The sequence below is a fragment of the Amblyomma mixtum genome, chromosome 1 (assembly GCF_055824585.1).
Source record: "Amblyomma mixtum isolate Tamu chromosome 1, ASM5582458v1, whole genome shotgun sequence".
NCBI lineage: Eukaryota > Metazoa > Arthropoda > Arachnida > Ixodida > Ixodidae > Amblyomma > Amblyomma mixtum.
The window spans coordinates 293,940,290-293,967,600 of NC_143012.1; the positions used below are offsets into that span (position 1 = coordinate 293,940,290).

The 27,311-nt window shown below is 46.1% G+C and overlaps 2 protein-coding genes across 2 annotated transcripts in view; one reads left to right on the plus strand and one right to left on the minus strand.

Moving 5' to 3' along the window:
* Positions 1–27,018, minus strand: part of Ids (iduronate 2-sulfatase) — a 29,274-nt gene extending 2,256 nt beyond the window's left edge. The window contains exons 1-9 of the mRNA XM_089566462.1: positions 26,953–27,018; positions 25,088–25,228; positions 20,409–20,548; positions 18,806–18,986; positions 17,554–17,642; positions 14,211–14,439; positions 13,388–13,548; positions 10,828–10,954; positions 7,131–7,393 (exon numbers count right to left, since the gene is read on the minus strand). Of these exons, the coding sequence (XP_089422588.1) occupies positions 7,131–7,393; positions 10,828–10,954; positions 13,388–13,548; positions 14,211–14,439; positions 17,554–17,642; positions 18,806–18,986; positions 20,409–20,548; positions 25,088–25,226 (1,329 nt within the window). The 5' untranslated portion in view covers positions 25,227–25,228; positions 26,953–27,018. The remainder of the gene's footprint in view (positions 1–7,130; positions 7,394–10,827; positions 10,955–13,387; positions 13,549–14,210; positions 14,440–17,553; positions 17,643–18,805; positions 18,987–20,408; positions 20,549–25,087; positions 25,229–26,952) is intronic.
* Positions 8,295–10,678, plus strand: LOC149372094 (uncharacterized). The gene is made up of 3 exons (XM_089568042.1): positions 8,295–8,857; positions 8,942–9,542; positions 10,669–10,678. The coding sequence occupies exons 1-3, from the start codon at positions 8,419–8,421 to the stop codon at positions 10,676–10,678; spliced, it is 1,050 nt and encodes a 349-aa protein (XP_089424168.1). The 5' UTR covers positions 8,295–8,418.
* Positions 27,019–27,311: the final 293 nt, after the last annotated feature.

A 27,311-nucleotide genomic window follows, 5' to 3' on the forward strand; every position in this document is an offset into this window, starting at 1 on the left:
TGCAGTCTTAACAACCATTCGTGCTTATCATTCCATAACATTCTGCGGTCTTTTGGTGTACATGCCACCTGTAGCGGAAGTTTGCAAACAAAGGCGCCCGTAAGCATTATGTGGTTGCCCTCGTACCTTGACCCTGTCTGTTTGTTCTCATGAGTTCGTAAGCGACAGCGGAGCTAGTACTCGTTATCTGTAATAGCAAAGCTAGCGATTCGAAGCAATCAACGCATTGTCGTGTGACCAGGTTCTCACTACGCTCACAAGAACCTTGGCGTGTGAACTTCTTGAACAGACAGTACATATTCTGCCCCCTAAAAACGTCGCGCTTTTTGAATTTACTCACAGTCACAGAAAGCACATCATCCCTCAGGTCTCCCAAATAAATAATATACATCGTTTGACTTAGCATGTTACAAGTATCTGTCACCAACTAGAGCGTTTTTCAGTGCGACAATGAATCAAGAGTGCGGGGTAATGGCAAATATACGACAGCTGACAAGCATACGTAGAGATTATCGAGTGATTTAAACCATAGAAAAGTTCTGCTTTTTTTATTGCATGCAGCCTAGAGAACCCCAAAGTATTACAAAGTGGAAGTGACAGTTTTTCATTGTAATTTTTATTTGATTATTTTTCCTACGATTTACGTGGCTAGTGGTGCTTGTTTCTAAATTACTTCTGCGGAGGAGTATTTTACAGGAAACTATAGTTATAGGGATCTCATCCGCGACGGCCTTCATCGGAACCTAGTGCTACAACATAGCAAGAACACCCCTCAGGCGTCCGTTGCCGCTTCGCGTTCTTTGCGGCGCAGAGAGGTCGAGCGGGGCTAGATTTGGTTCGTTTGCCCGTTAAGCGTTCGTGTTGGCTGTGTTGCAGCAAGATCGCGTGAATACACCGAGCGAACCTCTCTTGACCGCTGCACCTTCTTTGCAGCTCAGAGCACAGGTCACGCTGGGTGTGAGTTTCTTCACCATGGCGGACACTCAGCGGGTGGATCAGCTGCCTTCAGCGGCCGAAATTCGGCGCGCTGGGTAACAGGACCGCGCGGTTAGTCCGTCACTTAGTGGCACGACAGATGACGTCAGTGGGGGCTCTCTATTAAAGTTGCCGCCGGCGTGAGCGCAGCGAGGAAAGTATCTTAGCTGCCGGCCAGTAAAATAGAGTACTGACCACTTCTTTGCTGCTGTTACGCACGAACCCCACGGCAACTAACCTAAGATGACGTAACCTAACTTTAAACAACACCACGAACAGTTGGTAGCTAAGGGCTGGAAGTGGTAAGGAAATATATGTACTTAGAGCAGGTACTGGCCGCTGATCAGGATCATGAGAGGGAAAAAACTAGAGGAGTGAGAATGGGGTGGAGCGTATATGGCACGTTCTCTGAGATCATGAATGGCAGTTTACCAATACCCCTCAAGAGAAAAGTATGCAACAGCTGTATCTTACCGGTCCTCACACACCGGGCAGACACGTGGAGGCTAACGAAAAGGGTTCAGCTTAAGTTAAGGACTATGCAGCGAGCTATGGAAAGAAAAATGATAGGTGCAACGTTAAGAGACCGGAAGCGGGCAGAGTGGGTGAGGGATCAAACATGGGTTAATGACATCCCAGTCGAACTCACGAGGAAGAAATGGGCTTGGGCAGGGCATGTGGAAGCACCGCAGCAGCAATGGCCTCACGCTGGCCTCTGTTCCTTGTGCAGTTTCTCGGCGCTTTCTTGGACCCCTGCCGGTATGGCCCTTCATCGGCTCCGGCCTGCGGGAGCGTCGTCGCAGACCCGTCCTTGGTTATGTTTCCCAACAATCCTGACGCGCTAGCCTTCAACTCTTCGTTGCCAAGTTGCGTCGTCTGCTTGAATCAAGTGGTGGCGCTGGGAGACTTCGCTGCAAACAAGGCATCCGGAGGAACATCGACAACGACAAGTGCAGCGCTGACGTCGGCAACAAAACCGAGCAGCCCGAGCATCGTTGTCAGTGGGCGTGGAAGCACCGCAGCAGCAATGGCCTCACGCTGGCCTCTGTTCCTTGTGCAGTTTCTCGGCGCTTTCTTGGACCCCTGCCGGTATGGCCCTTCATCGGCTCCGGCCTGCGGGAGCGTCGTCGCAGACCCGTCCTTGGTTATGTTTCCCAACATACCTGACGCGCTAGCCTTCAACTCTTCGTTGCCAAGTTGCGTCGTCTGCTTGAATCAAGTGGTGGCGCTGGGAGACTTCGCTGCAAACAAGGCATCCGGAGGAACATCGACAACGACAAGTGCGGCGCTGACGTCGACAACAAAACCGAGCAACCCGAGCATCGTTGTCAGTGGGCGTGGAAGCACCGCAGCAGCAATGGCCTCACGCTGGCCTCTGTTCATTGTGCAGGTCAGTCAACTTCCTTATGAATGTTTTAAATCTGATGACCGGTGTTTAGTTGTGCTTCCACGCCCAGAAGCAGTGCTGCAACCCTTCAGTGTTCTTCTTTTGTTGATATGTGGTGATATAGAAAGTAACCCTGGTTCTGGAAATGCTTCGCTCCCGGAAATTTCGAAAATCCTGGATGACATACGTCAAAGGTCCATTCGCATAGAAGCAGCCCAGGCTGCAATGTCTGACGACTTATCCGAGTTGAAGCGAGACCAACAGGCGGCAACACGCGATATTGCCGATATCAGAAAGCGTCTCGAAGCTGTAGAAAACGTAGCGACTGGTTTTGAAAACTTGCAACGGGATCTTTGCGATACACGTAAAGCACTTGAACTTGTGCAAAAGGAAACACATGCTTTGCGTGCTCGTTTAGATGATAGCGAGGACCGCTCACGGCGTGACAACCTTATCTTTTATGGATTTGATGATAGCTCTACCGAGACTAACGAGCAATGTGAAGAAAAAGTTCTTAACCTAATTGCTGAAACATTAGAACTCTCTTTAACGAGTGACTGCATTGCTCGTGCGCACAGAATCGGTAGATTCGACGAGAACAAAACCAGGCCCGTGATAGTAAAATTCGCCGCGCATAAAACCAAGATGCAGGTGCACTCAAAGCGATCGATGCTGAAGGAAAAGGAAGTATCTATGAGTGAAGATTTTTCTGCGGCGACACGTAAGGCGAGAAAGCGGCTAATTGACTATGCGAAAGAGTTTGATTTAAAAGTCAATTTAAGGCACAACAAACTAATTGCCAATGGCAAATGCTATGGATATAATGCGGAAACTGACCTAGTGTTTGAAATTGGACCTGCTCTAAACAGTGAACCCATTCAGTCTCCGCGCTCCCTTCGCTCTGGTCGAACTCTAGCTGGTACTGGAACGTAGGGGCCCGCCAGGGGTGGTGGTACTGCCATTGAGAACATTGGTCTGAGTGTGGTTTTTACTAACATAAGAAGTCTTTTGCCCAAAAGAGATGACTTGAGTGCATTGATAAACGATTGTAGCGCTGATATTATTGCCTTAACAGAGACATGGCTGTCTGATAACGTGTCCAACAGTGAACTATTTTTTTTTGTGAAAAAAATTACAACATATTTCGATGTGACAGATATGAAAGGCAAGGTGGTGGTGTTTTACTTGCTGTCAACGACCGAATTGAATGCTTTCGTGTTGCCGTAGTGACTAGTTTAGAAATTGTGTGGTGCTGTATAACTTTCCGTTTTAAGAAAATTGTTATTGGTGTCTGCTATCGACCACCGTCAAGCCCCATTAGTTTCTGTGAAGATTTACACGACTGCCTCAATACAATTTCTGTGCGCTTTCCGGATGTGAGCATTTTTCTTTTAGGAGATTTCAACTTCCCAGACACTGAGTGGAATCATGATAGTCCAGTCTTTCTTTCTTCGTGTTCCAATTCTAACCACTTCCTTCACATATGTTCCGATTTCGGATTATCGCAACTTATTGAGCTCCCCACACGTGTCACTGCCACTGCCTCATCCCTTCTTGATCTCATCCTCACATCATCTCCAGACATCGTGTCTTCTATCATTCATTTGCCTGGGTTAAGCGATCACATGATAATCAACTTCAACCTCTCTCTACCCCTATCCCGCTCACGTAAGCAGTTCAAATACATCAGAGATTACAGCAAGGCTGACTTCCAGGCTATTAATAACAATATGTCTTTATTTTTAGATGAATTTTTGAGTGTTTATCTCGACCGTAGCGTACATCGTAACTGGGAGATCTTCAAATCTAAAGTTTCTGACCTCGTAAATAAATACATACCAATCAAAAAGGTATATAGCAACAGTGCTGCACCCTGGTACAACAGGTATCTTAATAGGCTTTCCAATAAGAAAAAAAGACTTTTCAGGACAGCTCGCTTCACACACTCTGCTGTCAGGTGGTCCGCGTATAAAGCCGCTGCAGTCGCTTATTCAAAGGCATTAAAATCAACCAAATTTACCTTCTTTAATCAGACTCTTCCAGCTATGCTAAGCAATGACCCGAAGCAGTTTTGGAACACAGTGAAAAGCAAAGGAAATACCACCATACAACTATTTACCTCGGATGGGGATCCAGTTCCTGACCACCTGTGCGCATTGCTTCTCAATAGCACTTTTATCAAAGCCTTCTCTAGCCCCACCGACACTTCCGTCCTACCTTCGCTCATAGAATATCACTTTCTACCAATGGATCCCATCGTCATCTCCTCAGAAGGAATTCGTGGCATTATTAACCAACTTAAAACGTCATCCTCTTGTGGTATCGATGGTCTCAGTACTAAATTCTTGAAAAATACCGTAGAATATTCTTCCATTATTCTACATTGTATTTTTTCGCAGTCTTTAAACCATCACACCCTTCCTAATGACTGGCTCACCGGCAAAGTAATCCCAGTGCACAAATCAGGGGAAACGCAAGATCCACGTAATTATCGTCCCATCTCACTTACTTCCGTTCCATGTAAAGTTCTAGAGCACATCATATTTAGTCATCTTGTTAATTTCCTAGAATCAAACCAGTTCTTTACTCCGAAACAGCATGGTTTTCGCAAATTCTTCTCGTGTGAAACGCAGTTAATGATTTTCACTAACGACTTGCATGTTTCTTTAGACTCTGGACTCATTACTGATTGCTTATTCTTAGATTTTTCAAAAGCCTCCGATAAAGTCAGTCATTCTCTTTTACTTTTAAAACTGAGCCAACTTAACATTGACCCTAATGTACTCAATTGGATTCGTGCCTTTCTTAGTAACCGTACTCAGTTCGTCTTCGCCAATAACCACGACTCATCACCAGTGCCAGTACATTCAGGTGTGCCCCAGGGGTCGGTTCTTGGCCCGTTATTATTTCTAATATACATCAATGACTTACCTTTAAAGATTTCATCTAACATGTGCTTGTTTGCTGACGACTGCGTAATTTACAGAGTAATTAATAACACTGATGATATTATTCAGCTACAGACAGACTTAAATAAAACTTATGACTGGTGTCAATCGTGGAAAATGGAATTAAACATATCTAAATGCAAATGCATGCGCATAACCCGTAACCAGCAAACGAGCCCAGATTATTTTATTAACGACACTCAGCTGAATCCAGTCTCGTCTTACAAGTATCTTGGCGTTAATGTTTGTTCTAACCTTTCTTGGAAAGCTCATATCAGGTTCATTACTTCAAAGGCTAACCGCATGCTAGGGTACGTCCGCAGGAATTTTTCATCCTCTCCACCTTCATTGAAAATGCTATTATATACTACACTCATTCGTCCGAAACTAGAGTACGCATGTTCAATTTGGGATCCTGACACCATCACATTAACAAATGAACTCGAGGCCGTGCAGAATCGAAGCGTCCGTTTCATCGTTGGAAACTACCATCGCACTGCCAGTGTAACAAAAATGAAATCTAATCTTAAACTCCCCTTACTCTCCACTCGCCGTAAGCTATCACGCATTTGCCTCTTCCATAAAATTTACTATCACAATCCTTGCCTGAAAGCCATCTGTGTAAAGGCACCATCTTTCATCTCGCCTCGCATAGACCACAATCAAAAAGTAGCTGTTCCACACTGCCGCACAGTGACCTGCTCTAATTCCTTCCTCCCTAAAACATGTCGTGACTGGAATAATCTTTCACCCACAGCCACCTGTGTTAGCGACACTGCGCGTTTTAAAAGCAAATTACTCGCACTGTTAGAATCAGACCAATTGTGATATGTTGTTTACTCATATATAGACTACATAAGGTTTCTTTTTTTGTAATCCTTTTATTTATTTCTTTTTACTCCTGTACTTTTGTTCTCAATGTTTTCGTCCTATGTCTCTAGGATCTTTCAATATTGTTCGTATATATAGCCCTGTTTTTGATCTATGTATTGTTTTCTTCACTGTCCCACCCCCTCTGTAATGCGAAAGCCCTGAGGGTAAAATAAATGAAATGAAATGAAATGAAATGTAATGCGAGGGCAAGATAACCGCTGGTCCTTAAAGGTAACGGAATGGATTCCAAGAGAAAGCAAGAGTAGCAGGAGGCGACAAAAAGCTGGATGGGCGGACGGGAGTAAGAAGTTTGCGGGTATAGGGTGGCCGCAGCTGGCACAGGAGAGGGTTATTTGGGGAGCTATGGGAGAGGCCTTTGTTATGCAGTGGGCGTAGTCAGTCTGATGATGATGATGACGAAGAGAACGTTGAACACGTTGAACAGGCATTCAGCCTGAATAAGCCGCAATAAGCTATTAGCGAAATTGTCGGTTAACTCGTTGATGCTTAAAACCAGATATGTTGTCTTGGATGATCCAGTTAAATTTGAATACTGGCAGGAGCATACAGTTCCGAAAGAGGCTTTTCTTACCCAGCCCCATTTTGTCTGTGATTGTTCATAAGTTTGAATATTTTTTTTCTTCTCTGATGTGTTTTCTGTTTTCCAGCATGCTTTCTGATTAACCTGCTTTGCAACAATGTCCTTGTGGTGCTGAAGATACTATTATAAATTTAAGAAAAATATTACCGGAGTACAAAGGATTTTCCAGAGCATTTTTAAACTTTGTCGAAAAGGAGCAAGTAACGATGCAAACTGGATGGTGGACACAGTTCATTAAAAGTTTAATTAATTGTGCTCCAAAACTAGCACTTCGGTATGTACAAAGTTTTGAAAAATGTGTATCCCAGATATACGGAGAGTAAACTTGAACTGCCAGGGTACCTACCAGGCTTACGCCATCTGTGCAGGTCGTTTGGCTTTCCGGAACACTTTCGCTTGACCGACAGCTGGGAGGTGCAGGAAGTGACGCCAGAGAAGCCAGCGTGGGGAATAGGTCAACTAGTGCCACGGGGTCATCGACTCGCTGAGCCCTTGGCGCAGAGGACGAGTGCCGCTGAGACGGCGGCGGTGACACTATCAAGGGAACTGTTGTAGCGACTTGGAAGTTGCTGAACTTGCTGTACTCCTGGTGCTCACCGAGCGCCCAACCTGCGACGGCACGTTGCGCAGTGACATGGTTATCACAGAAGAGGGATAATACGTGCTCGTTAGTACATGTTGACGGAAAAGAAGCAACAGCGCTTCTTGAAGACAGGACAGAGAACGAGACAGACACCTGTGCTGACTAGCAACCAAAATTATTTATTGTGAAAATTGAAGCAGCATATAAAGGACACCTGACGAGCAAGCTAACAAGAGCAACAATAGTGAAAAAAAAGGGGGACCACGTGCCACGCATTCGGCAAGAATTATTCATGGTCACTGAGAAAGAGACTATTGAAGGCTGCTGATGCACGCGTTATTTGAGTTTTGTGTATTGCAGGCCTCGTAAATGAACCTTGAGGTTTCATCTTTATTTTTAGAGATGATGGCGGTTCAAAAATGCTTCACACCTGTTGCACTCTTCAGGATGAATAGAAAGATGATTTCTTTGCGACTTGTTCTTAATATCGTTGGAGTGCTCACGTAGGCGGTCGTTGATGCAGCGTCCTGTCTCACCGATGTGAAACGGCCGCCTCACTTTGGAATCTTGTTCGTTACACTTACGCTGCATTCAACAAACTCTTCTCCAGCCTTTTTTCTTTTTTTTTCCTTCGCTTAATTTTTTGCCCAGGCCTCCTATTTTACTCCGGGTGGAAAAGAACAACCTGGTGCCCGCTTTGCTAACTATCTTTTTGAGGCTGTGCGAAACATTGTGCGCGTACGGGATACATGATGTTTTCTTCATGACCATCCGGTCACCATTGTTGCGTTTGCTCCTTCGGATACTGGACTTAGCAAGCATGTAGCGCCCGGCGACGCTATAAAGCGCCGGCGCTGAGATTGGCGTTCCCGCGCTAGAGGAAAATAAAGATGAACAGCGCGTGCTGGGCGCGCACGCCCGGCACGGGCAGTCCGGAACTAGAAGCCTGCCACGCTGGTCGTCTCTGTCTGGTGCTCCGCTGCGACCTCCGCTAATACCTCAACAGTGGTGACCTGGCGAACCGTGCCTTCTATCGCAGCGGCGTTCCAGCATGGCGTACTGGCAGCACCCAAGTTTCGACCCGCCGCTCCCGGCGTTCCGGCCTGCAGGCGTCGGCGGGTGGTTCGCCCAACTGGAGGCTGCGATGTACCTGAACGGCATCACCATCCAGCCGTTCAAACACGAAGTCCTTTGTGACATCCTCCCGGCCGACCTCCTGCGTCGGCTCACCTACTCTGCTTTCGGCGGCCGGCCATACGATGAGCTGCGTGCGGCCGTCTTGGCGTATTTCGGCGCCTACTACGTTCCGCCGCCGCTCTACGACGCAGCGGACCCGTTTTCGCCGCCGCCAGCCTCTGTCCCTGGACCGGCCTCGCTCGCGCCCACGCAGCCTTCATCAGAACCCGGCCCGCCTCAGCAGCCCCTCGCCGCATCGCCGCCACTCCCGTCCAGCGTCTCCAGCCCGGTTGTCTCTCTCGACGCCACACCAGGTGGGATCCGCATGAGCTCCGCCTCGCGCCCTGCTCCCCCTACTATCCGACCCGCGTCTCTAGCTCTGCCTCCTTGCGCTTCAGTGGCATTGTCGCCAGAGCCTCCTGCAGCCAAGGACAACTCTGCGGCAGCAGCCGTGCCGAGGCTTCCGGCATCTCCACCTACCTCGTCACTCCCGTCAACAGCTCTACAGGCCTCTGCTGTGAGGTTGAAGCCGCCACCACAGCATCTGTCAGATACCAATTCCACTACCCAGGCAGCCACACCGCTTGCCCAAAGGGCCACGCTCCAAACCCTCGGTACTGTCACCCACTTCTCGGCGTCTGACCCTGGCAACTCGACACTGTCGCAGCAAGCGCCTGTTTTGGTGCCTGACTTGAGCAACCTTCAGCACCGAATGATCAAGTTACCCACACCGAGTAGTGCGGCAACTGTCCATCCACCAGCTGTGTCTCTTGCTGTCCGCCAGCCGTCTGATGTAGCAGTCTCAACTACACGGCCTGTCACTGCCACAACCTTCTTGCAGACACCCACAGCTGATCATGCCCACACGCGCATCGACACTGGCGAGGTGCTCCGGACTGTCACTCCCGTTTCATCCAAGCACCTTGGATTGAGCCCCGCAACTTGCTCCGGCATCGTCACAGCTGTCACCGTTGTGTCGACGGTCCCACCACATCTGCTGTCAGTCCATGGAGCCGTTTCGGCCGCTCCTGTGCTTGTGATCGCGTACACGGTGCGTCAGATCCCCATGGACATCAGCCACAACACTCCAACATCGCTGACACTTGTGTCAGCGGGCAGCACTACAGCCGGTGACGGCCTGACCATGGCCTCCCCTGCCTCCATGTCCATTGTCAGCTCGCTACCCTGTATCATTCGCCCGTTGCGCAGCAGCCAGGCTCGTCCACCTGAGCCCGCGTCCTCCACCCGACGGCTCTTCCCGGACCCTGACATGAACTTACTGGACACTCATTCCCTCCTCTCTTCCACCGAGTCCACATTTCGACGTTCCGTTCTAGGCGGGGGGCCCTGTAGCGCCCGGCGACGCTATAAAGCGCCGGCGCTGAGATTGGCGTTCCCGCGCTAGAGGAAAATAAAGATGAACAGCGCGTGCTGGGCGCGCACGCCCGGCACGGGCAGTCCGGAACTAGAAGCCTGCCACGCTGGTCGTCTCTGTCTGGTGCTCCGCTTCGACCTCCGCTAATACCTCAACAAGCAAAGATTCCGCAACGCTTGACAAGATCTTTATGGGGTATCTTGCAGTGGTTAGCCTATCCATCTGTGCGTGGAAACTGGCCCTAGATATCGAGAACATGTCGCAAACAAATCATCTTGCCATCCATTGTGCCATGCAGTGTGAAGCGTTTTTTACCCGCACCGCCATAAAAAAGGGAACTTGAGGCTCATTTTCGAGGCCTACAATATACAAAAATGGCGGATGCATCAGTAGCCCGTCAATAGCCTTGTTCCCTCAAGAACCTGCTCATCTTTATCAGTGAACATGAATAATTGTTTCTGAGTGCGTGGCGTGCGGTACCCGTTTTTCCTGTTTTGTTGTTATTGCTCTTGTTATCTTGCTCGCCAAGTGTTCTTTATATGCTGCTTCAATTTTCACAAAAAATTATTTTGGTTGCTCGTCAGCGCAGATGTCTGTCTCATTCCCTGTCTTGTCTTCGAAAAACGCTGTTACTACTTTTACGTGAACGTGGTTAAAACAACATAGGGTTTCAAGCCACGTTTTCCGGTTGTGCATCGATGGAGGTACAAATTACAATCGTTTTCTCTTATTGGCCAAACTGCATTTCAGACAGTACTAAATGGCGCTAAGGAAAAACAATCATGAAATAAAAGACCTTCGTTCGTTCGACCCTTCACGCTTTTACATTTCCGTTCAGAAGTCCTTCGACGTGAACTGAAAATGCACTGAAAACTAAATGCGCCCGAACGCGTAGGGGACGTGCTTTACCGTGATCGCCGAGGAAAACGACCAGCGTGTCCTTGCGAAGACCAGTCTCCTGGAGCGCAGTCAGCACTTTGCCAACTTGCTTGTCCATGTACGTAACTGCGGCGTAGTAGTGTCGGCGAATTTCCTTCTGCGATGTGAGCAGTTTTTTAAAGAAATGGGATAATTAAGCAAATATTGCGCTTCAGAACTTTGTTTCACCTGAGAAGATCAGTCTATTATGCTACTCAGCATAACGTTCACAGGGGTATCAGATACTGTTTCTATCCAAGCAAAAACTTTGAATCCATTGCTGTAACAAAATGCAAAAATGAAGGTATCAATTTTTGCGTAGCCAACGTGACCTCTAACACAGCGTATTCTTGATTGCCACCTGCACCAGGAGCGAGAAATCATCCTTCTGCAGAAAAGATAACAGGCAAGCAGTATCCTTATCACATTATGGTTCAGCATGCAGGCGCAGCTTCTGCTGAAGCCATGTTGCATCAAAACGGTATGTCTGTGTAGCCGATTCACGGAAGAAATGTCCTTCTGCTTAAAGTGAGACTGAGGAGAAATTGAAGTTCGCTTGTATCAGTACAATATCAGCTCCTAGCCATAAAACAACGGCTCCTACTGAAAACAAAGCGATTGCAGAGTAGTGAAGAGTAAGGACTAAAATACTTGCATCGCCGCTGCAGGTCAGTCTCTCAAGAATAAGCGCGATGACGAAATAGCCGAAAAACACAACGGATCTGTGAGGCTTGAAAACATGTATAAATGTTACGCGTTTGCTCAATACTGAAGTGCGAAAGTTATTTTGAAACCGCTCGTGAGCTTTTACCGCACGAGGAAGACGGAAGAAAGAGAACCTGAATGTTGGAAGCCAAAGAAGATCTGTACTTGGCGGCGCAATAGGCAGCCAGGTGTTTTTCGTTATGTTTTGTTGATTCGCGGCTATGCACTTCGCGGCTATGCACGCGGCTTCGCGGCTATGCGGATTCGCGGCTATGCACGCGTGATTTTGCTTGTGACGCGCCTCGATTTACACGTGCGGAGCAGCAGAGGACCTCCAAGTGGCCCTCAAGGTGTTCCTCGGACAAAGTTCATGCTGTGGTACACACCTGCGACGAGGAAACCGCTTGTAGATATCTGATGTTGCACAAGCATCCACGTTAGCAATACGCACCGCTCGGCGTGTACGCTGAGCTGCATAACCAGCGCTACGAGGACTTTTAATAGTTTGGTTTATTGGGGTTTAACGTCCCAAAGCAATTCAGGCTATAAGAGATGCCTACCATGATTACAGAATTTAAGTACGTCCGTACGTGCCAAGTCTCTACTCATCAGTCGTAACGGTGGCTCGGCGGTGATAGCTGCTGCACCAGTAGCTTGCTTTGCTGAACGCTGTGTGGGGTTGAGGTCGCTGAAGAGCAGGCCGCAGTTCTTAGCGAGAACTTTGTTGTGGGAATCGAGAACGGAATCCTTCGTAACGCTCGTGAAACCGTAAACAACGCGACGACTTCTGATAAGGGCCGTAAACGTTCGGCCGGTGCTAGTTTCCATTTCGGCTGCTGCTGGGCTACATCGATCACCACCAACAATCACGGAGTCCCCGTTTACGTCCCATTTCGGCTATTTCGTCATCAGAGAATGTCTAGCTTAAATCTAAGAGGCAAGAAAAATGTTTTCAACTTTGAACTTGAATCTATTAGCAATAAATGCATATTTCGCGGTCAGAGAAGCGGCAAGAAATGAACTATCGGATTTTGAAAAAAAAAAAAAATGATAGATTTGTCCCAAGACGGTTTATTAGCGCCCCTGTTTGACCTTTGTAACCATAGCCCAATTGGTTTGTTATTAGAAACAAAGACTACATTTTTGGTTATAATGAGGAAATTTTGGTTGCTCGTCAACTGTGTCATCACGTGGCATAAGGGCATTCAAGATTATGTTTGATCTGTGCTGTTAGTCCTGAACTGTGGTGCTCAATAGTAAGGCATTTTGCAGCTATCTTGCTGGGACGACTGCGACTCCACTAGCAATATTGCAGAAGTGGCGTAAAGAACGAAAGGTTGAAAGTGTGTAAAATGGCCAAAGTTTTCTGCTTAGGATTGAAATCACTACCCAGTATGTTATGTAAGTTTTTCACTGCATTTATACTGCCGTTGTAAAAAAAAAATGTCCGCAGAGACACTTAAGATGTGAAGGAACCTCATGCCATGCAGCTAGCAATTCTACCTCTTCATGACCCTCCCCCCCCCCCCCCTCACACACACACACACACACTCGTGCGCGCACACGCACGCACGAACACTTGCTCTTGCAGACACACGGGTTTTCGCTTAATGGGGCAAGTAAGGCTTACGCCTCAGAATCCTATAATGCAGAGATATATTATACTGGCCCTGCAGGTTAATTTTCTTTGATCGAGCTAAGTGCTTTAAAATAATAGACTGCTACAATAGGGTGTATCAGTTACTGTGGCATAGAGACGCTTCTAGTAAAGAAACGAACTTCGCGTTAACTGCGTTAAGCGTCCACATTAATGGCCTGTAGACTGCAGAAGCAGTCCACCACGCACCTGGAATTCCACCGGTAGCGGACCGTAAGGAAAACTGACATTAAGAAGGCTGGCGTCGTGGCGCCTCCTGACGTCTGTCCAAGGATTCCAGGCTACAGGAGGAAGGTTGGCAGGGAGCTCGTGGTCGGGAGGGAGCTTGATTTTCTCAATGGGGTAGAGATCTAGGAGGACAATAAAAGGTTAAGCCCAGCTGGCAATCCAATCTCGGGCTCAAAAGTCCAGAACCAGGTCTGCGACCGGGTCGAAATCATTTATAATTGTGACATTTTACACTTATGATCTCATTATTCGTTAATTTTCCAGCAAATGTAGTAAAAATACAGTCATTATTTGAGAAAGAGCGTTTACTTGTGCTCAGTGTGAAACCACTAAAATGTGACACGCGCACAGATTTCTCTGATTCAGCAGTGTCCACTAAAGCAATGCATGGCTCTCTTACAACCTGTGCGTTTTTATAGCACCCACAATATATGTCGGAGCCTCGGAGGTCCACAACCCGCTCAAGGAATTGGGCATGAAGAATGGATGTACGGCTGCCGGAAGTGCTTGGAGTATTAACGTTTTAGACATGGTTTAGAAGAGAAATGTTACTAACGAGAATTTATCAAAAAGCTGCACCTTAATCATGGGACCGGCTGCGATTCATGAAGCGTAGTAATTTGTGGTGTTTCATCCAGGATCACTGCACTCCGACGACAAAATCACCGCTTCAACCGGAGGCCTGACGCAGGAAGACTACGGATGACTAATGTGAGACCTGGTCCCAAGCGACAGAAAGGGTTGTCGCAGCGCTTATAGAAATGAAGTCATCAGTGGATTTTACCTAGATATTCCTTCGGTATCCTGAAAGGAATGTGCGGCTTGTAGAAGCCGACCGCTAGGAAAAACGGTGTCTGAGCTTCGCCATTCGCGCTCCTCGAAGACCACTCGCGAAGAAATTTTGTTGCAACTTTCGCATTCTGCAGATCGGGGAGTGTTTGCATAGGTTGCGTGGAAACGTTGACAGCACACAGCAGATTGGCCTGAAGGGTACCACTGGGGTCGGGGCAAACCTGAAAAGTACAAAGGCATTCTTTCGTAACAAACACCTAAAAGCGGTCACTAAACACATTGAATGTATTGTTAGCGTACTTGGTGTAATATAGTAATTATATACCGTTTTTGTTCTGCATTATCGAAACAAAAACAAACTTTCACCTTAGGAATACAACAGTGAAAAAAAAAAAATATTTTTCTTACTCAGCCAATGACAGCTCGGAGCTAGTCCTTGTTTTTTGGTTACGGCTGAATCGTGCAAATAGTGGAAGTATTTATGGCACGAAAATAATAAAAAAAATTCTGGAGATATTAAACGTGACAGCGTTAACACGCCCTTCAGCGGTTTCTCTTAACACATGTTCACTGTTATTTGTTGATATTCACACATTTATCCCAATTATAGCACAGTCTCTACATTCTTGCCTTTGAACTCTTAAACACTGGATTTTACGCACACAATGTTACTTTAATCATTATCTCACTAATTAGTACGTCTCTAGTTATCTCCACTGATTACCACATTACTAAGCTTCAAGTTAAGCTTAAGTTAAGCTAAGTGCGGCGGACTGTCAACATTTACAGAACGACCTGGACTCCGTTTTTTTGTGGTGTCAGTCCTGGAAGATGTCTCTTAATTTATCCAAATGCAATCTTATAAGGTTTACAACTAAAAAACAGCCAATTCTTACCAATTATTTTATGGATGGAACCTGCATGTCGGTCGCAAGAGAATACAAATATTTGGGGGTTGTGTTCTCTACCAATCTGTCATGGAATGCTCATATAGATAACGTAACTATGAAGGCTAGTCGAATGTTAAATTTCCTCAAACGAAACATTAATCAGGCACCAACAAAGCTTAAGGAAACATTATTTATGTCAAATGTGCGTCCTTTTCTTGAGTACGCTTGCAGTACTTGGGATCCGTCAACCCAGTGTAACATCACAAAACTTGAACGCGTACAGGCACGTGCTGCTCGCTTTGTATCAGGTAATTACGACTTTTCAAAAAGATCTTGCGATATTTCCAAAAACCTAAGGTGGCCGCTGCTAGCAACGAGAAGAAAATACCTGCGCTTGTCGCTATTTTACAATATTCTTAACACTAGAACAGGTATTGATAAAGATAAATATCTAAAAAAACCAACTTATGTATCTGCACGAACGGACCATTCCCGAAAAGTGCGTGAATATGCTTGTCGAATAAACTTATTTAAGAACAGCTTCTTCCCTAAAACAGTACACGAGTGTAATGGTTTGCCTGCCGAAATTGTTTCCGGAACCCCCTCGTCTTTTATCCAGGATCTCAAAAATATTCTTCTTTAATGGGTTTTAGCATTTCTTTTAACTTCTCATACCTGTGTTTCCATTACCACAATACAGTGTGATTAAGGGATGCAAATAGTGATGTTTCATGCTTTTCAATTTGCTACTGAATTATATCATCTGTGCACTTATATTGTTTTTTTCTTTCCCCCCTACACTAATGCCCGCAAGGGCGCTGTGGGTATGTAAATAAATAAATAAATAAATAAGTAAATAAACATCACTCACATATCACCCCCCTTGTACTAAAGCTAGGTCAAAGTGCCTATGCGGTGTAGACCGTAGCGTGCCTGTCTGGCGACCCAAGGGTCATGGGTCATGGGTCGTGGGATTTATGCAACAACGCCACCAGGCCGACGCCAGGTTTTCACCAGAACGAGGGCCTTAAAGCTGTCGCGTTAAAAATTGGCAGCACGATCATGAAACCTGATGGGAGAACACTCCGCTAGCAGTTCGATTTATCCTCGATGATTACTTTGATTCTTCTACTCTGAAGATTTTACTGGATGGATGGGGGTGAGGCGGGCCGAGGGTAGTGGTGGATGCGTGTGCAAACCCCCTTACTATGGGATTTGAGATGGGGTGGGCACCTCGCTATACTACTGCGTCTTCGGAAATCGATTGTACTGTCGGTTTTTTGTACGGCTGATCTGTTAGCGTCTAGTGGGCAGTACTGCCACTCTCCACCCACCTTGTAAAGGGTGGCGCTTCTGAAAGGTAGAGTGGGGTGGATGAGTGGTGGATGGTGCTTCTGGACGCAGATAGTACATACGGGTGAAGTGGAGAGGTGAATTGAAGGTGTCGGTTGGAGGGTGAGCATCCTCATTCTGTGCGGGGGGTCCGCTGGGGAGATCGCTGATGGCTGGTGGTTCTAGAGGGGTGATTTCTACACTCACCGAGCTTCACACAGATAGCGCCTTCATTTTCACCAAGTGCTATCCTTACTGCCCTGGCAGAGAAGGTTTGGCTCAAGGGGAACTGGTCTGGAATGATACTTGCATGTATGGGAAGTGCAAAAATGTGGAGCAATGAGTGGTTGGTTGGTTTGTGTGTTTTAACGTCCCAAAGCGACTAAGGCTATGAGAGACGCCGTAGTGGAGGGCTCCGGAAATTTCGACCACCGAAGCAATGAGTGGAGATCACGATACGCACTGGATGCGTAAAAGGAGCCGTTATTACTTGCGAGCCTATTCACAACCGAGCGGTATAAACGGCCGTGCTGCGTGAAAATTGGTGTAAAATATAACCACCAAAGTTTATAGCCGGGATGGCTTGGTAGGCATGTGTCCAACGGTGTGTCCAATAAGGTGTGTCCAACGCCCCGTAAAAAGTTTGTACCACACCACCACTTCTGAAAACTTGGGACGGGAGTGACCAATACCTTCCTTTCGTGTTCGTATAGGGGCAACATGTACCATATGAGAGATTCGTCAGCAGAAAAATAAAATAATCTGGGTTCAGCCAACATCTAGCTAAGAGCCATCACTTCACCTTTTGATTGCACTACTTTGCTTTGACGCAGTTATTTTCCATCGTAAAAGAGATATAACCTGGAATAAGCGTCGATGATTTTAACCTGCACTAGAAGGCCGAGGTTTAGAGGCATACGAGGACGCCAAGTCGTATGGTTTGGACACTCCTACGTTAAAAGCTTGTTGTTGCCGCCATGAGTTGATTTTTTTTATTCGCCGAATATGGAAGGTTCTGTGCGTGCGGGCGTGAGTGTATGCGTGTGACAGTATGTCGACTTTTTCAGGGGCTCTTGGTGTAATGAAACAAATATATAATAACTGTGCACTTGCCAGTTTGTTCTCGAAGCGCAGAGATTTCGGGGTAAAAGGCTTTACGGACCAACTGTAAGGATAATCCAGGTGGCGACCGGTTGGAGGTCCTGCAACAAAATTCAAGAGGATAAAGCTACCTATTTCGCCACTATAAACACCACCCTGACAAGGTATTCACACCAAATGGAAAGCTAATGAAAAACTATGCCCCTGGGCTGGAAATACGGCTTTACCGTACTTTAGGAAGTGCTAACTCAGGTAAGGATACATCACGACCAAATTCGTGCAAATCAGGCAAGTAGTTGCACATTATGAGGAGGACTACTGTTTGGTTTGCAGTACGGTATTTGTCCGAGCTAGTCGGTACATGGCTCCAACTGAAGGCACAGCGCACGAAGGACGGGACTAAGAAAGAGACAAACACAGCCCTGTGTTTGTCTCTTTCTTAGTTCCGTCCTGCGAGCGCTGTGCTTTCTGTTCGATTTGGTTTATTGGGGTTTAACGTCCCAAAGCGACTCAGGCTATGAGGGACGCCGTAGTGAAGGGCTTCGGAAATTTCGACCACCTGGGGTTCTTTAAACGTGCACTGACATCGCATAGTACGCAGTCCTCTAGAATTTTGACTCCATCGAAATTCGACCGCCCCGGCCGGGTTCGAACCCGCGTCTTTCGGGTCAGCAGCCGAGCGTCATAACCACTGAGCCACCGTAGCGGCCAAGAGGAGTACTGTCCAAAGTATTTTTACTTGTGAACGTTAAGTAACGACTAGTGTACAGATGTTCAGTAAAAGGGTTCAGTTCTGCTCACATGTTTATTATCAAAGCTTCAAGTCTATTGCTCTGATTGTGGATACCTCACAAACAAAAAAGATATTAAACTACGTAAAATAAGTGGCACTTCGAAGTACATATTGTTACGGGACTGCGGGCCCGCGCAGAGTGATGCAGACAGGAACGCAGGAGACCCAGGCACAACCGACCGCGGCGATTCTCTTTCGTTCTCTGTCTCGCGCTCGCACCGCGCGTATTCTTTATTCGTATAGCGTGACGCGCTCTTGGTCAGCGTAGGTCGTATGCCGTAACAATATCTCACGGATGCGACATGAAGCTGTCAGAGCCTAAAGCGCGGTTCATATGGTTAGACAAGCCAGGCAACGGAACTGAACTGCTGGCTACACAGCAGGTAATATCGCTACGAAAAAAGAGATTGCTGGCGGAGAAGTACGACACTACTAACTAATCAGCCGGACAGAAAGTGTAGCCAGACGCACCTGGGTGGAAAACTTTACCCACACTGACAGTGTGGTATCCGTTTTCTTTGAAGTACTGCGGAATGGTCGTGAAGTTGCCCACTGTCCTGCGCCAGTAGCGGCAGTGGTTGTCGTAGACGCGAAGCGTGTCTGGCCGGCGACTTGTCAGGAAGGATGTTCGGCTTGGTCCGCAGAGGGCTTGCTGGGGCAATAAAATGCGCGGGAAATGTCGTGAGCCCAGGCGAACTTCAAATCGAAGCACTTATGAATTATGAATTATGAAGACACGGAGAAACGAAACACGTGTGCATATGGCTCAGACAAAAGTATTATGACTGGTTCACAAACACGAATAAATCTTAATACTTGCACGAATTAGTAGGGAAACATTTGAAGCCAGAACCATGCTGGTGAGGCGCTACTCGCAACTATGAACAAGCACCTTGATCATACAGTAGCGAAGTTATGGAGGCCATCCACATTGTTGAGTCACGCTGTGACTGTATCACTAGCCTCTCTATTATTCTCATTCATAGTGAAATCGCTTTTCTTGTATGGCACCTGATTCTTTCCGCTTGATGCATGTTAAGGTTTTTTGGATCTCTTGAACAAAGTGGCAAATGCGGCTGCGTGGTTTCTCCTGTGTGGTGGTATATACCAGGTTTTCCAAGAAAGACCGAGTAATTTTCAACAATAGGCTTTTGAGGTAGAGTCATGGCTTTTAGGGCTCAGTACTACTAGTGTTGACGGACACCACAAAACCAGTGAATCGTGTCATGTAGAGAGCTGGTGAACCAATTTTTAATAATAGAGTTTTTAATTATTAGAGTAGGCAACTAGTTGCAATTAGAAATTTTTGACCGGTCATTAGTGAGGGCCATATCAGCTTTCAGAATTTCGAACACACGCTTACCCTTGTCGATGTGGCTCGACAAATTTTAGGTTTTTTGAGTAGCAACGTGCACTCGAGAGGTTGCTTTGCCTGCACGCTTTTCGAAAGAGCATGTATTTTGGCACGATGTAGTCAAAATTTGTTGGGCCACAGCGCCGAGGGTAACCGCTTTTTTGAAGTCCTAAAAACTGATATGGGTATTACTAACGGCCCGCTACAAATCTCAGTGGTTGTTGCCTGTAACAGAAAGTTAATTATCAAAAATTAGTTAACTAGCTTACTACTTAGATGATTCACCAATTTTCTGGTGTCCGAGAACACTGGTAGAAGCCTATATTTGAAAATTAGAGGTCTGCAGTGAAACACCAGTCTGTTTTTTTTTGGTGTGTGTGTGTGTGTAGTGTGTGCGTGCGTGCGTTCGTGCGTGTGTGTGTGTTTGTGTGCGTGCGTGCGCGCTGGCGTGTGCGTGCGCATGTGTGTGTTTCCTTCAATAAAGTTTTTAGTAGAGAGCAGAGCTTGTTGAGGGTTGTTTTTGCCTCGCGTTCTTTTTTATTTCACGCTCTACTGAAACGTTCACCGGTAGGGATAAGTCTGTAGTGAGCATGTTGCTTCCAGTTACAGCGAGTGGTTAGCCTCCGCGCATTATCGACCGAGGGGAAATAAAGAAACGCTGGGGCAGTATATGATCATCGAAAGAAGTAATATGTGTAAATGAACATAGGCGCAGTTTACCTGTGCGTGAGCATTTGTGAAAAGCAAGCCATCCTGTGCCAAGCTGTCGATTGCGGGCGTCTGTGCCAGTTCGTCTCCGTAGCAACCAAGCGTCGGCCTTAAGTCGTCGGCGATTATCAGGAGGACATTGGGTTTGAGTTCTGAAATAGAATATAATGTTTATTATGTAAACCACACACTTCATCGAGGAGGAATAGTTTCCTGCCAGGGATGATGATGATGACAACATTTATTGAAAGCCACAATGCCTTAGTTGAAGGGAAGGCTGATCGGGTCCCTAGTCCGGAACGCCGTTGGTGTGAGCCGCTGCCCGTGCTCTGGCGACGAGGGCTCGTTGTTCCTCGAGGTCCGAGCTGGACAGGGCCGCCTCCCAGCCCTTCCGCGTTGGCTGATTTATGATCTCAATGCTGTCATTTTTCTGACAACCCATACCGTATGGTATAGGTTTGCCTTCTGGCCCCAAAATTTGCACTGTGCCGAAAAGGACTCGGGCTCAATGGCGTGAAGCATAGCTGGATTATTGAAAGACATAGTTTGTAGCCTGCGAAGGTGACATTCCTCTGATTTACTGAGACCCTTAGCGGGCCTCGGGAGTGTCTGCCTTTCAAGGCGCAAAGGTTGCAATATTTCTGAATATGTTGTTAATGCCAGGGAGAGATAGAAGCATCAAAGATGTAAACGATGGACTCTGGCATCGAAGGATGAAATATTTAATTAGGAATAAAATGTGTAGAGGGAAATTTTAGCTCCGCCTTTGGGTATGACGTGATAGTACTAAAGGACTGACGCCATATTTGTGGAATTGTTCATTTTCTCATTTACATTCATAGATCGCTGCGAGTCCTCATACCGCTCCTGGTCCAGTGGTGTAGCGATTAAGCTATGTGCCACGACCCCGCGATGGCAGGTACAAACTTTCCTTTCGCATAATAGGGCCATCGGATTTAGTGCGCACAGTACACAGTACAGCGCCATCAGTACTGAGCGGTTGTCTTTTTCGAAGAATATGCCTCGAAGCGGATGAATGCAGCTGAATGCTCTGTAGCATTCAGTCGAGGACAATGTGTGGTCCAATGGCCACATGGTCTCTTACTTTTTTGAGATGCGAAACGTCACTCTGAGCTTTTTGACTATGCCATGCAGAAATATGCAGATGAACTTAAAAACGTCTGTTTCACAGAAGGTGCATTTTTTTTGTACTACTGGGAGGATTCCAGCTCATTAAAATTGTCCTTGTTACACTGCGGAAGAAATAGGGGAGAGTGGAGTGAAATGCAACATAGGGCAAAAGGTTAAATTTGTCGTTTGCCGCCTCCTAGCTTTTAAATGAGTTAGCAGTTAACTTCATATGTAAGTACTGTGATGCATTATGTGCCCAATACAAATGTTTACCAGATTGGCCTTTTATAAGGAGAGAAAAAATTGGTTCGAAAAGGCGCGTAATTCTGTACGCATTTGTTAGAATTGGTTATTTGTTTAATTTTATGCAAAGTTCAGAAACGTTTGCGCCTCCAGTAATTTAGAAAGAATTAGTGTTAGCGGCAGGCTGCATGTTGTGTAAAACGTGGCTTTGGGAAGTTTTGATGGTACTAAGGTAAATATACTCGTTTTATGGCTCGCTCTATAGCTCTACCCGTGTTATCCCGATCTTTAGTACAGTCTAAGGGCATGAAAGGAAAACATTGAATGCCGACTAGCGTACCAAAAATACGAAGAAAACGCTAGACAGACAAAAGCAGCGGCGAGGGCATGAGATGTCTTGGTGTGCTCAAAGGTGCCAGCCATAGAGCGTTAAAATTGAGGCAATATAGAAAGCAGAAACTAAAAAGTCTTGAGAACCTTAATATCGTGCTTTGTCCAGCGGGCATGAACAGCTATTAGTACACACATTCTGACAATGCAGCAAGCTTTTTTCGGTCTCACCAATACAATCACATTTAAAACCTCCAGTTCGCGAGCTAAGAATCGAACCAATACGCATGTCCATTCAATAGACTTGCGATGTTAACATGCGATGTTAAAAACATCGCATAGACAGACTGCACGCGGGGCCTGGCGGCAGAACTGCGTATGCCGTAGAAGGGCAACGAATAAAGAAGAATAAAGAAGTCTTAGAACAGTGTCTCTCATTGGAATAGGCCCGCAGACATTATCTAGATTTCCATGGAGCTAACTTCGTGCGTGGCTTCATTGCAAAGATACGGTGCTTCTGGAAGGGCTTCTCATTTTACCCCGTTCGCCGTCTTATTTGCCATATGGGGTTGAGCAACATGCGACATCTTCAAGTTTCCATCATCATCAGCCTGACCACGCCCACTGCTGGGCAAATGCCTCTCCTATGTATCTCCAATGAACCCTGTCCTTTGCCAGTTGCGGCCATCGTATCTCCTGAAACTTCTTAATCTCATCCGCCCACCTAGCTTTCTGCCGGCCCCTGCTGTGGTTCTCTTTTCTTTGAATCCATTCCGTTACAGTTTTACATATCAATAAATAAATTTTTCTGTGTTCCGATCCACTGGAGCTTTCATATTTGTTGGACTTGATGCCACGACGGCAAGGAATAATTCAGCAGCATTTGTTTATCATTGAATAAAATTGATAGCAACATAGCATAGTGGGCGAGTTGGTATTGCATCTTTAAGGAACGAAACAGCGCAACTAAAACGAAGGACCAAGAAAAAGAGAGACACGAACACGCGCTGACTTACAACTGACTGTTTTAATCGGAAAACCACATATAAATATAAACCACATATCTCTAATCGCTGCGTCACAGGCTCACGTCGTCATCGCAAACTACTACCATAAAAATATAGGAAAAACCATTGGCGAAAGGTAAGCACCTACAGGCTCCCACGCTTTTCCAACAGATATATCTCGCATTTAGACAAGGCTATCGAAGTGCTGCTCACACATGAGTCACCTTCTGTGCAGATATGATACGCCTCTACTACTTCCCGTACCAGTTGTTCTTTATGGCGATACAGCACAACAGTGTTGTCAAAGTACGGAGTGCATAGGCAGGATTTGCAATGTGCAGCCAGTTTTGACGAACCGGAGCCACGCAAAGAATTAGCGTGTTCCAAAAGGCGTTCGTTGAGGCACCTGCCTGTTTGACCCACGTAGAAATGGCCACACGAGAACGGAATCCTGTAAACGACTCCAACTCTGCACTGCACGAACTGAGTGGCATGACGGACTCCGCACCCTTCTGTGGCGTTGCCGTTTTCTTTCTTGCGTTTCACTGACGCCGGAACCTTGCTCAGCTTATTAGGCGCTGAAAACAAGACCTTGCCCCCAAACTTCGCCGCTATCTTCTTCCATCTGTGAGACAGCCGATGCATATATGGGACTACCACCCCTTTGTTCTTACTTCCAGTGTCATTTTCAGCTACTTTTTCTTTCTTACGTGGATGACTATCTTGTGGCACTACCAACGGAAGCAAGCCCTGAAGTGGTCAATAACATCATGAAGGTATTCTCAAGCACGGCGCCTGAACTAAGGTTTACCTTTGAAATGCCTTTTGAAGAACGGCTGCAGTTTTTGGATATCAACTTCAAGTTTCAAAGGAACAATGTATGTTGGCGTTACGCACCAAGAACGCAAAAGCCACTTCTTGATTTTGATTCAAATCATTCCAAGCTGGTCAAGAACGGGATCGCCATGGCGTGCCTTGGAGCGGCAATTAAGAAGTCATGCTTGCATGAAGTTGGTTCAAGCTTTGACACACAATGGTCTCGTTGCAGAGCAGCAGGTTTTCCGGAAGAGGTGTTAGTGTCAACGTGCAACAGGCTACTCATGAAAATGAAAACAAAGAAAGAAAAAGTAGCTGAAAATGACACTGGAAGTAAGAACAAAGGGGTGGTAGTCCCATATATGCATCGGCTGTCTCACAGATGGAAGAAGATAGCGGCGAAGTTTGGGGGCAAGGTCTTGTTTTCAGCGCCTAATAAGCTGAGCAAGGTTCCGGCGTCAGTGAAACGCAAGAAAGAAAACGGCAACGCCACAGAAGGGTGCGGAGTCCGTCATGCCACTCATTTTGTGCAGTGCAGAGTTGGAGTCGTTTACAGGATTCCGTTCTCGTGTGGCTATTTCTACGTGGGTCAAACAGGCAGGTGCCTCAACGAACGCCTTTTGGAACACGCTAATTCTTTGCGTGGCTCCGGTTCGTCAAAACTGGCTGCACATTGCAAATCCTGCCTATGCACTCCGTACTTTGACTACACTGTTGTGCTGTATCGCCATAAAGAACAACTGGTACGGGAAGTAGTAGAGGCGTATCATATCTGCACAGAAGGTGACTCATGTGTGAGCAGCACTTCGATAGCCTTGTCTAAGCGCGAGATATATCTGTTGGAAAAGCGTGGGAGCCTGTAGGTGCTTACCTTTCGCCAATGGTTTTTCCTATATTTTTATGGTAGTAGTTTGCGATGACGACGTGAGCCTGTGACGCAGCGATTAGAGATATGTGGTTTATATTTATATGTGGTTTTCCGATTAAAACAGTCAGTTGTAAGTCAGCGCGTGTTCGTGTCTCTCTTTTTCTTGGTCCTTCGTTTTAGTTGCGCTGTTTCGTTCCTTAAAGATAAAATTGATGACGACAATTTGCAAATTTGTGTCGCATTTTGCACCATTCTCGCATGCTAGAGAACTATTCGAGGCGTGAGCAGTCGCTTACGTTTAGAGTTCGATGCCCCGACCAACACAGAAATGTGCGCCAGTGAGAGGACCACGCACAGAATCACTAAATGCGTTGAGTGCATGGCAGCAGCACTTTTCTGGCCACCCTTCTGGTCCTCAGGAGTATGGAAGAGCATGCCTGCAAATAAAATAAATTAGTTTTTTTTTTACGTAGAAACGGTGCATTTTTCAAAAAAAAAAAAACAAACCTTATTGCAATGCTATGACCAAGAGTCACGATTCTTGTTTCGGCCTGGCACAAGTCTTTAAGAATATGTTCTGGCGGGTTTCAGGTGTTTGGGCGAGTAATTTCATTGACAGCATTTCTTCTTTTGCATAGATTGATGCCTGTAATTAAAGAAATATTCGCATAATTTTGAAAACCAGAACGCCTTCTGGAGTCAGGTTTCCAAGTCAGTGCGACGGCGTAAATTCAAAGTGATATCCTCAGTTATCCGCATATTCGGAGAAATATAACTTTTATCATGTTATAACGTAGCGCGTACTAAGAAAGAGAAAAAAATTAATGCTGTGGTTTTTACCTCCTCTATTTCACGGGGTGACTACAGCAGTAAATTTAAATATTGCAGAAAAAAATTCTGTCATGATATGCACGTTCATAAAAGATGTCGCTGATATCACGCATAATATATGTGCTTGCCGTTCGAGTCACTCCTTAGAATCGTTGAATTAACAGTAAAACTGAAAGAAAAAAAAACAATCTCTGTTGCTATTCGATATCAAATAAGAGTCGATAAAGGGCACAAAAATAATTTCAAGCCAAATATCCAAGAAATGGAATGAAATTGTCGGATCGCACCTGTGCGAAAAAAAAAGTGGAAAAAATAATTTTCTCTTCGCAGAGTAACACGGTGAGATGTGATGACGCTACATTGAAAGTATCCGGATTGATTTCAGCCAGATTGGAGTTCTTAACCTGTAATGACGACTCCGCAGACGGCAGCTCTCGTTCAGCCGCAAAAAGCAATGACCCTTGAGGCGTCATGGGGTTTGAGAGAAGAAAAGGAAGCGTTAAGTTGATGGGCGCATTGATTACTATAGCGTATCATATGACCCATAGGAAGAGGTGACACCTGGGTTGGTGTAGGTGCTTTCGGGAGAGAGCAGTGACTTACGCTCTTGATCCATGTGTCTTGTTACTGCTACGCATTACTGTTGCTTATCGCATTTCTTCTGCTCTACTCAACTTCGGAGCCAGCGAGACTGAAACTATTGCCGTGAAGGAGAAATCAAGAAGTTTGTGCTTTTGTCATGTGCCTTAGTGCGCTTCGGCGTTCGGCTGCTGAGTCCAAGGTCGCGGCTGTGATCCAGGCTATGGCTGCCATGTTTAAATGGGGGCTAAAAACCGAAACGCCCGACTGCTGCGCGATGTGAGCGCACTTTAAAGAATCCCAGGTTGCCTAATTTAATTTGGTGCCCACCACACTCGCGTCTGTCAAAGCCCATGAGTCGCTTCAGGACATTAAACCACATAGTTCGAATTTTTTATAGCTGACTGTCCACAAACAGTTGCGCTGCCGGGTTGAGTTTCAAACTTTTATGGCTGACATATTTCCTTTAGTGCAAAACGGACGTATACCCATTTATCTGTTCGTGCACGTGATTAACAACAGCATCTTTTACCATCACTTATAAAGATTTACTTAAGTCGAATTGTTTACGGAAGAAGTGATCTTTCTAACCTTTTTTTTTAAGTTCACGCAGTAAACAAAACCACAGCATGATACTTGCGTAGTGTGAGAACTATGAAAAAGTAGGGAGCATATTGTAATAACAACAAATATTCCCATTTACACACGACATGTGGTTCAGATGAGAAAAAGTATATTTCAGCGAACTTACCAGCCAAGAGAAGCCTGAACGAGTGGCTGCCAATGTCGTTTCTCCGGGGCCAACTATCTCGAGCTCCACGCCTAGATAAGAACCGATAAAAGGAGTATCGACACGAGCAGGAAGCCGCTTTCGTTTTCAAGATCGCCTGTTATTGCTGTAACAGATAAGAAGTGCTGTCCCGAGTGAACGCTTACATTGGAGTGAGCCTTGCTAACCCGTCACAAATTCCATTCATGTGAAATACGAACACAACACTGATGGACCTCAGATATTGAAAATGACATAGAGACGCGTAAAGAGACGTGTATGAGGTTCTCAGAGAGAGAGAGAGAGAGCTTTTATTTATCACGCGTACTTCATGTTGAAGC

Excerpts from the sequence above, each read along its gene's own strand:
- LOC149372094 (XM_089568042.1), top strand. The coding sequence starts at position 8,419 with ATGGCGTACTGGCAGCACCCAAGTTTCGACCCGCCGCTCCCGGCGTTC. Across the intron at positions 8,858-8,941 it reads CTCTCTCGACGCCACACCAG|TGGCATTGTCGCCAGAGCCT; the intron begins GTGGGATCCGCA and ends CTTGCGCTTCAG.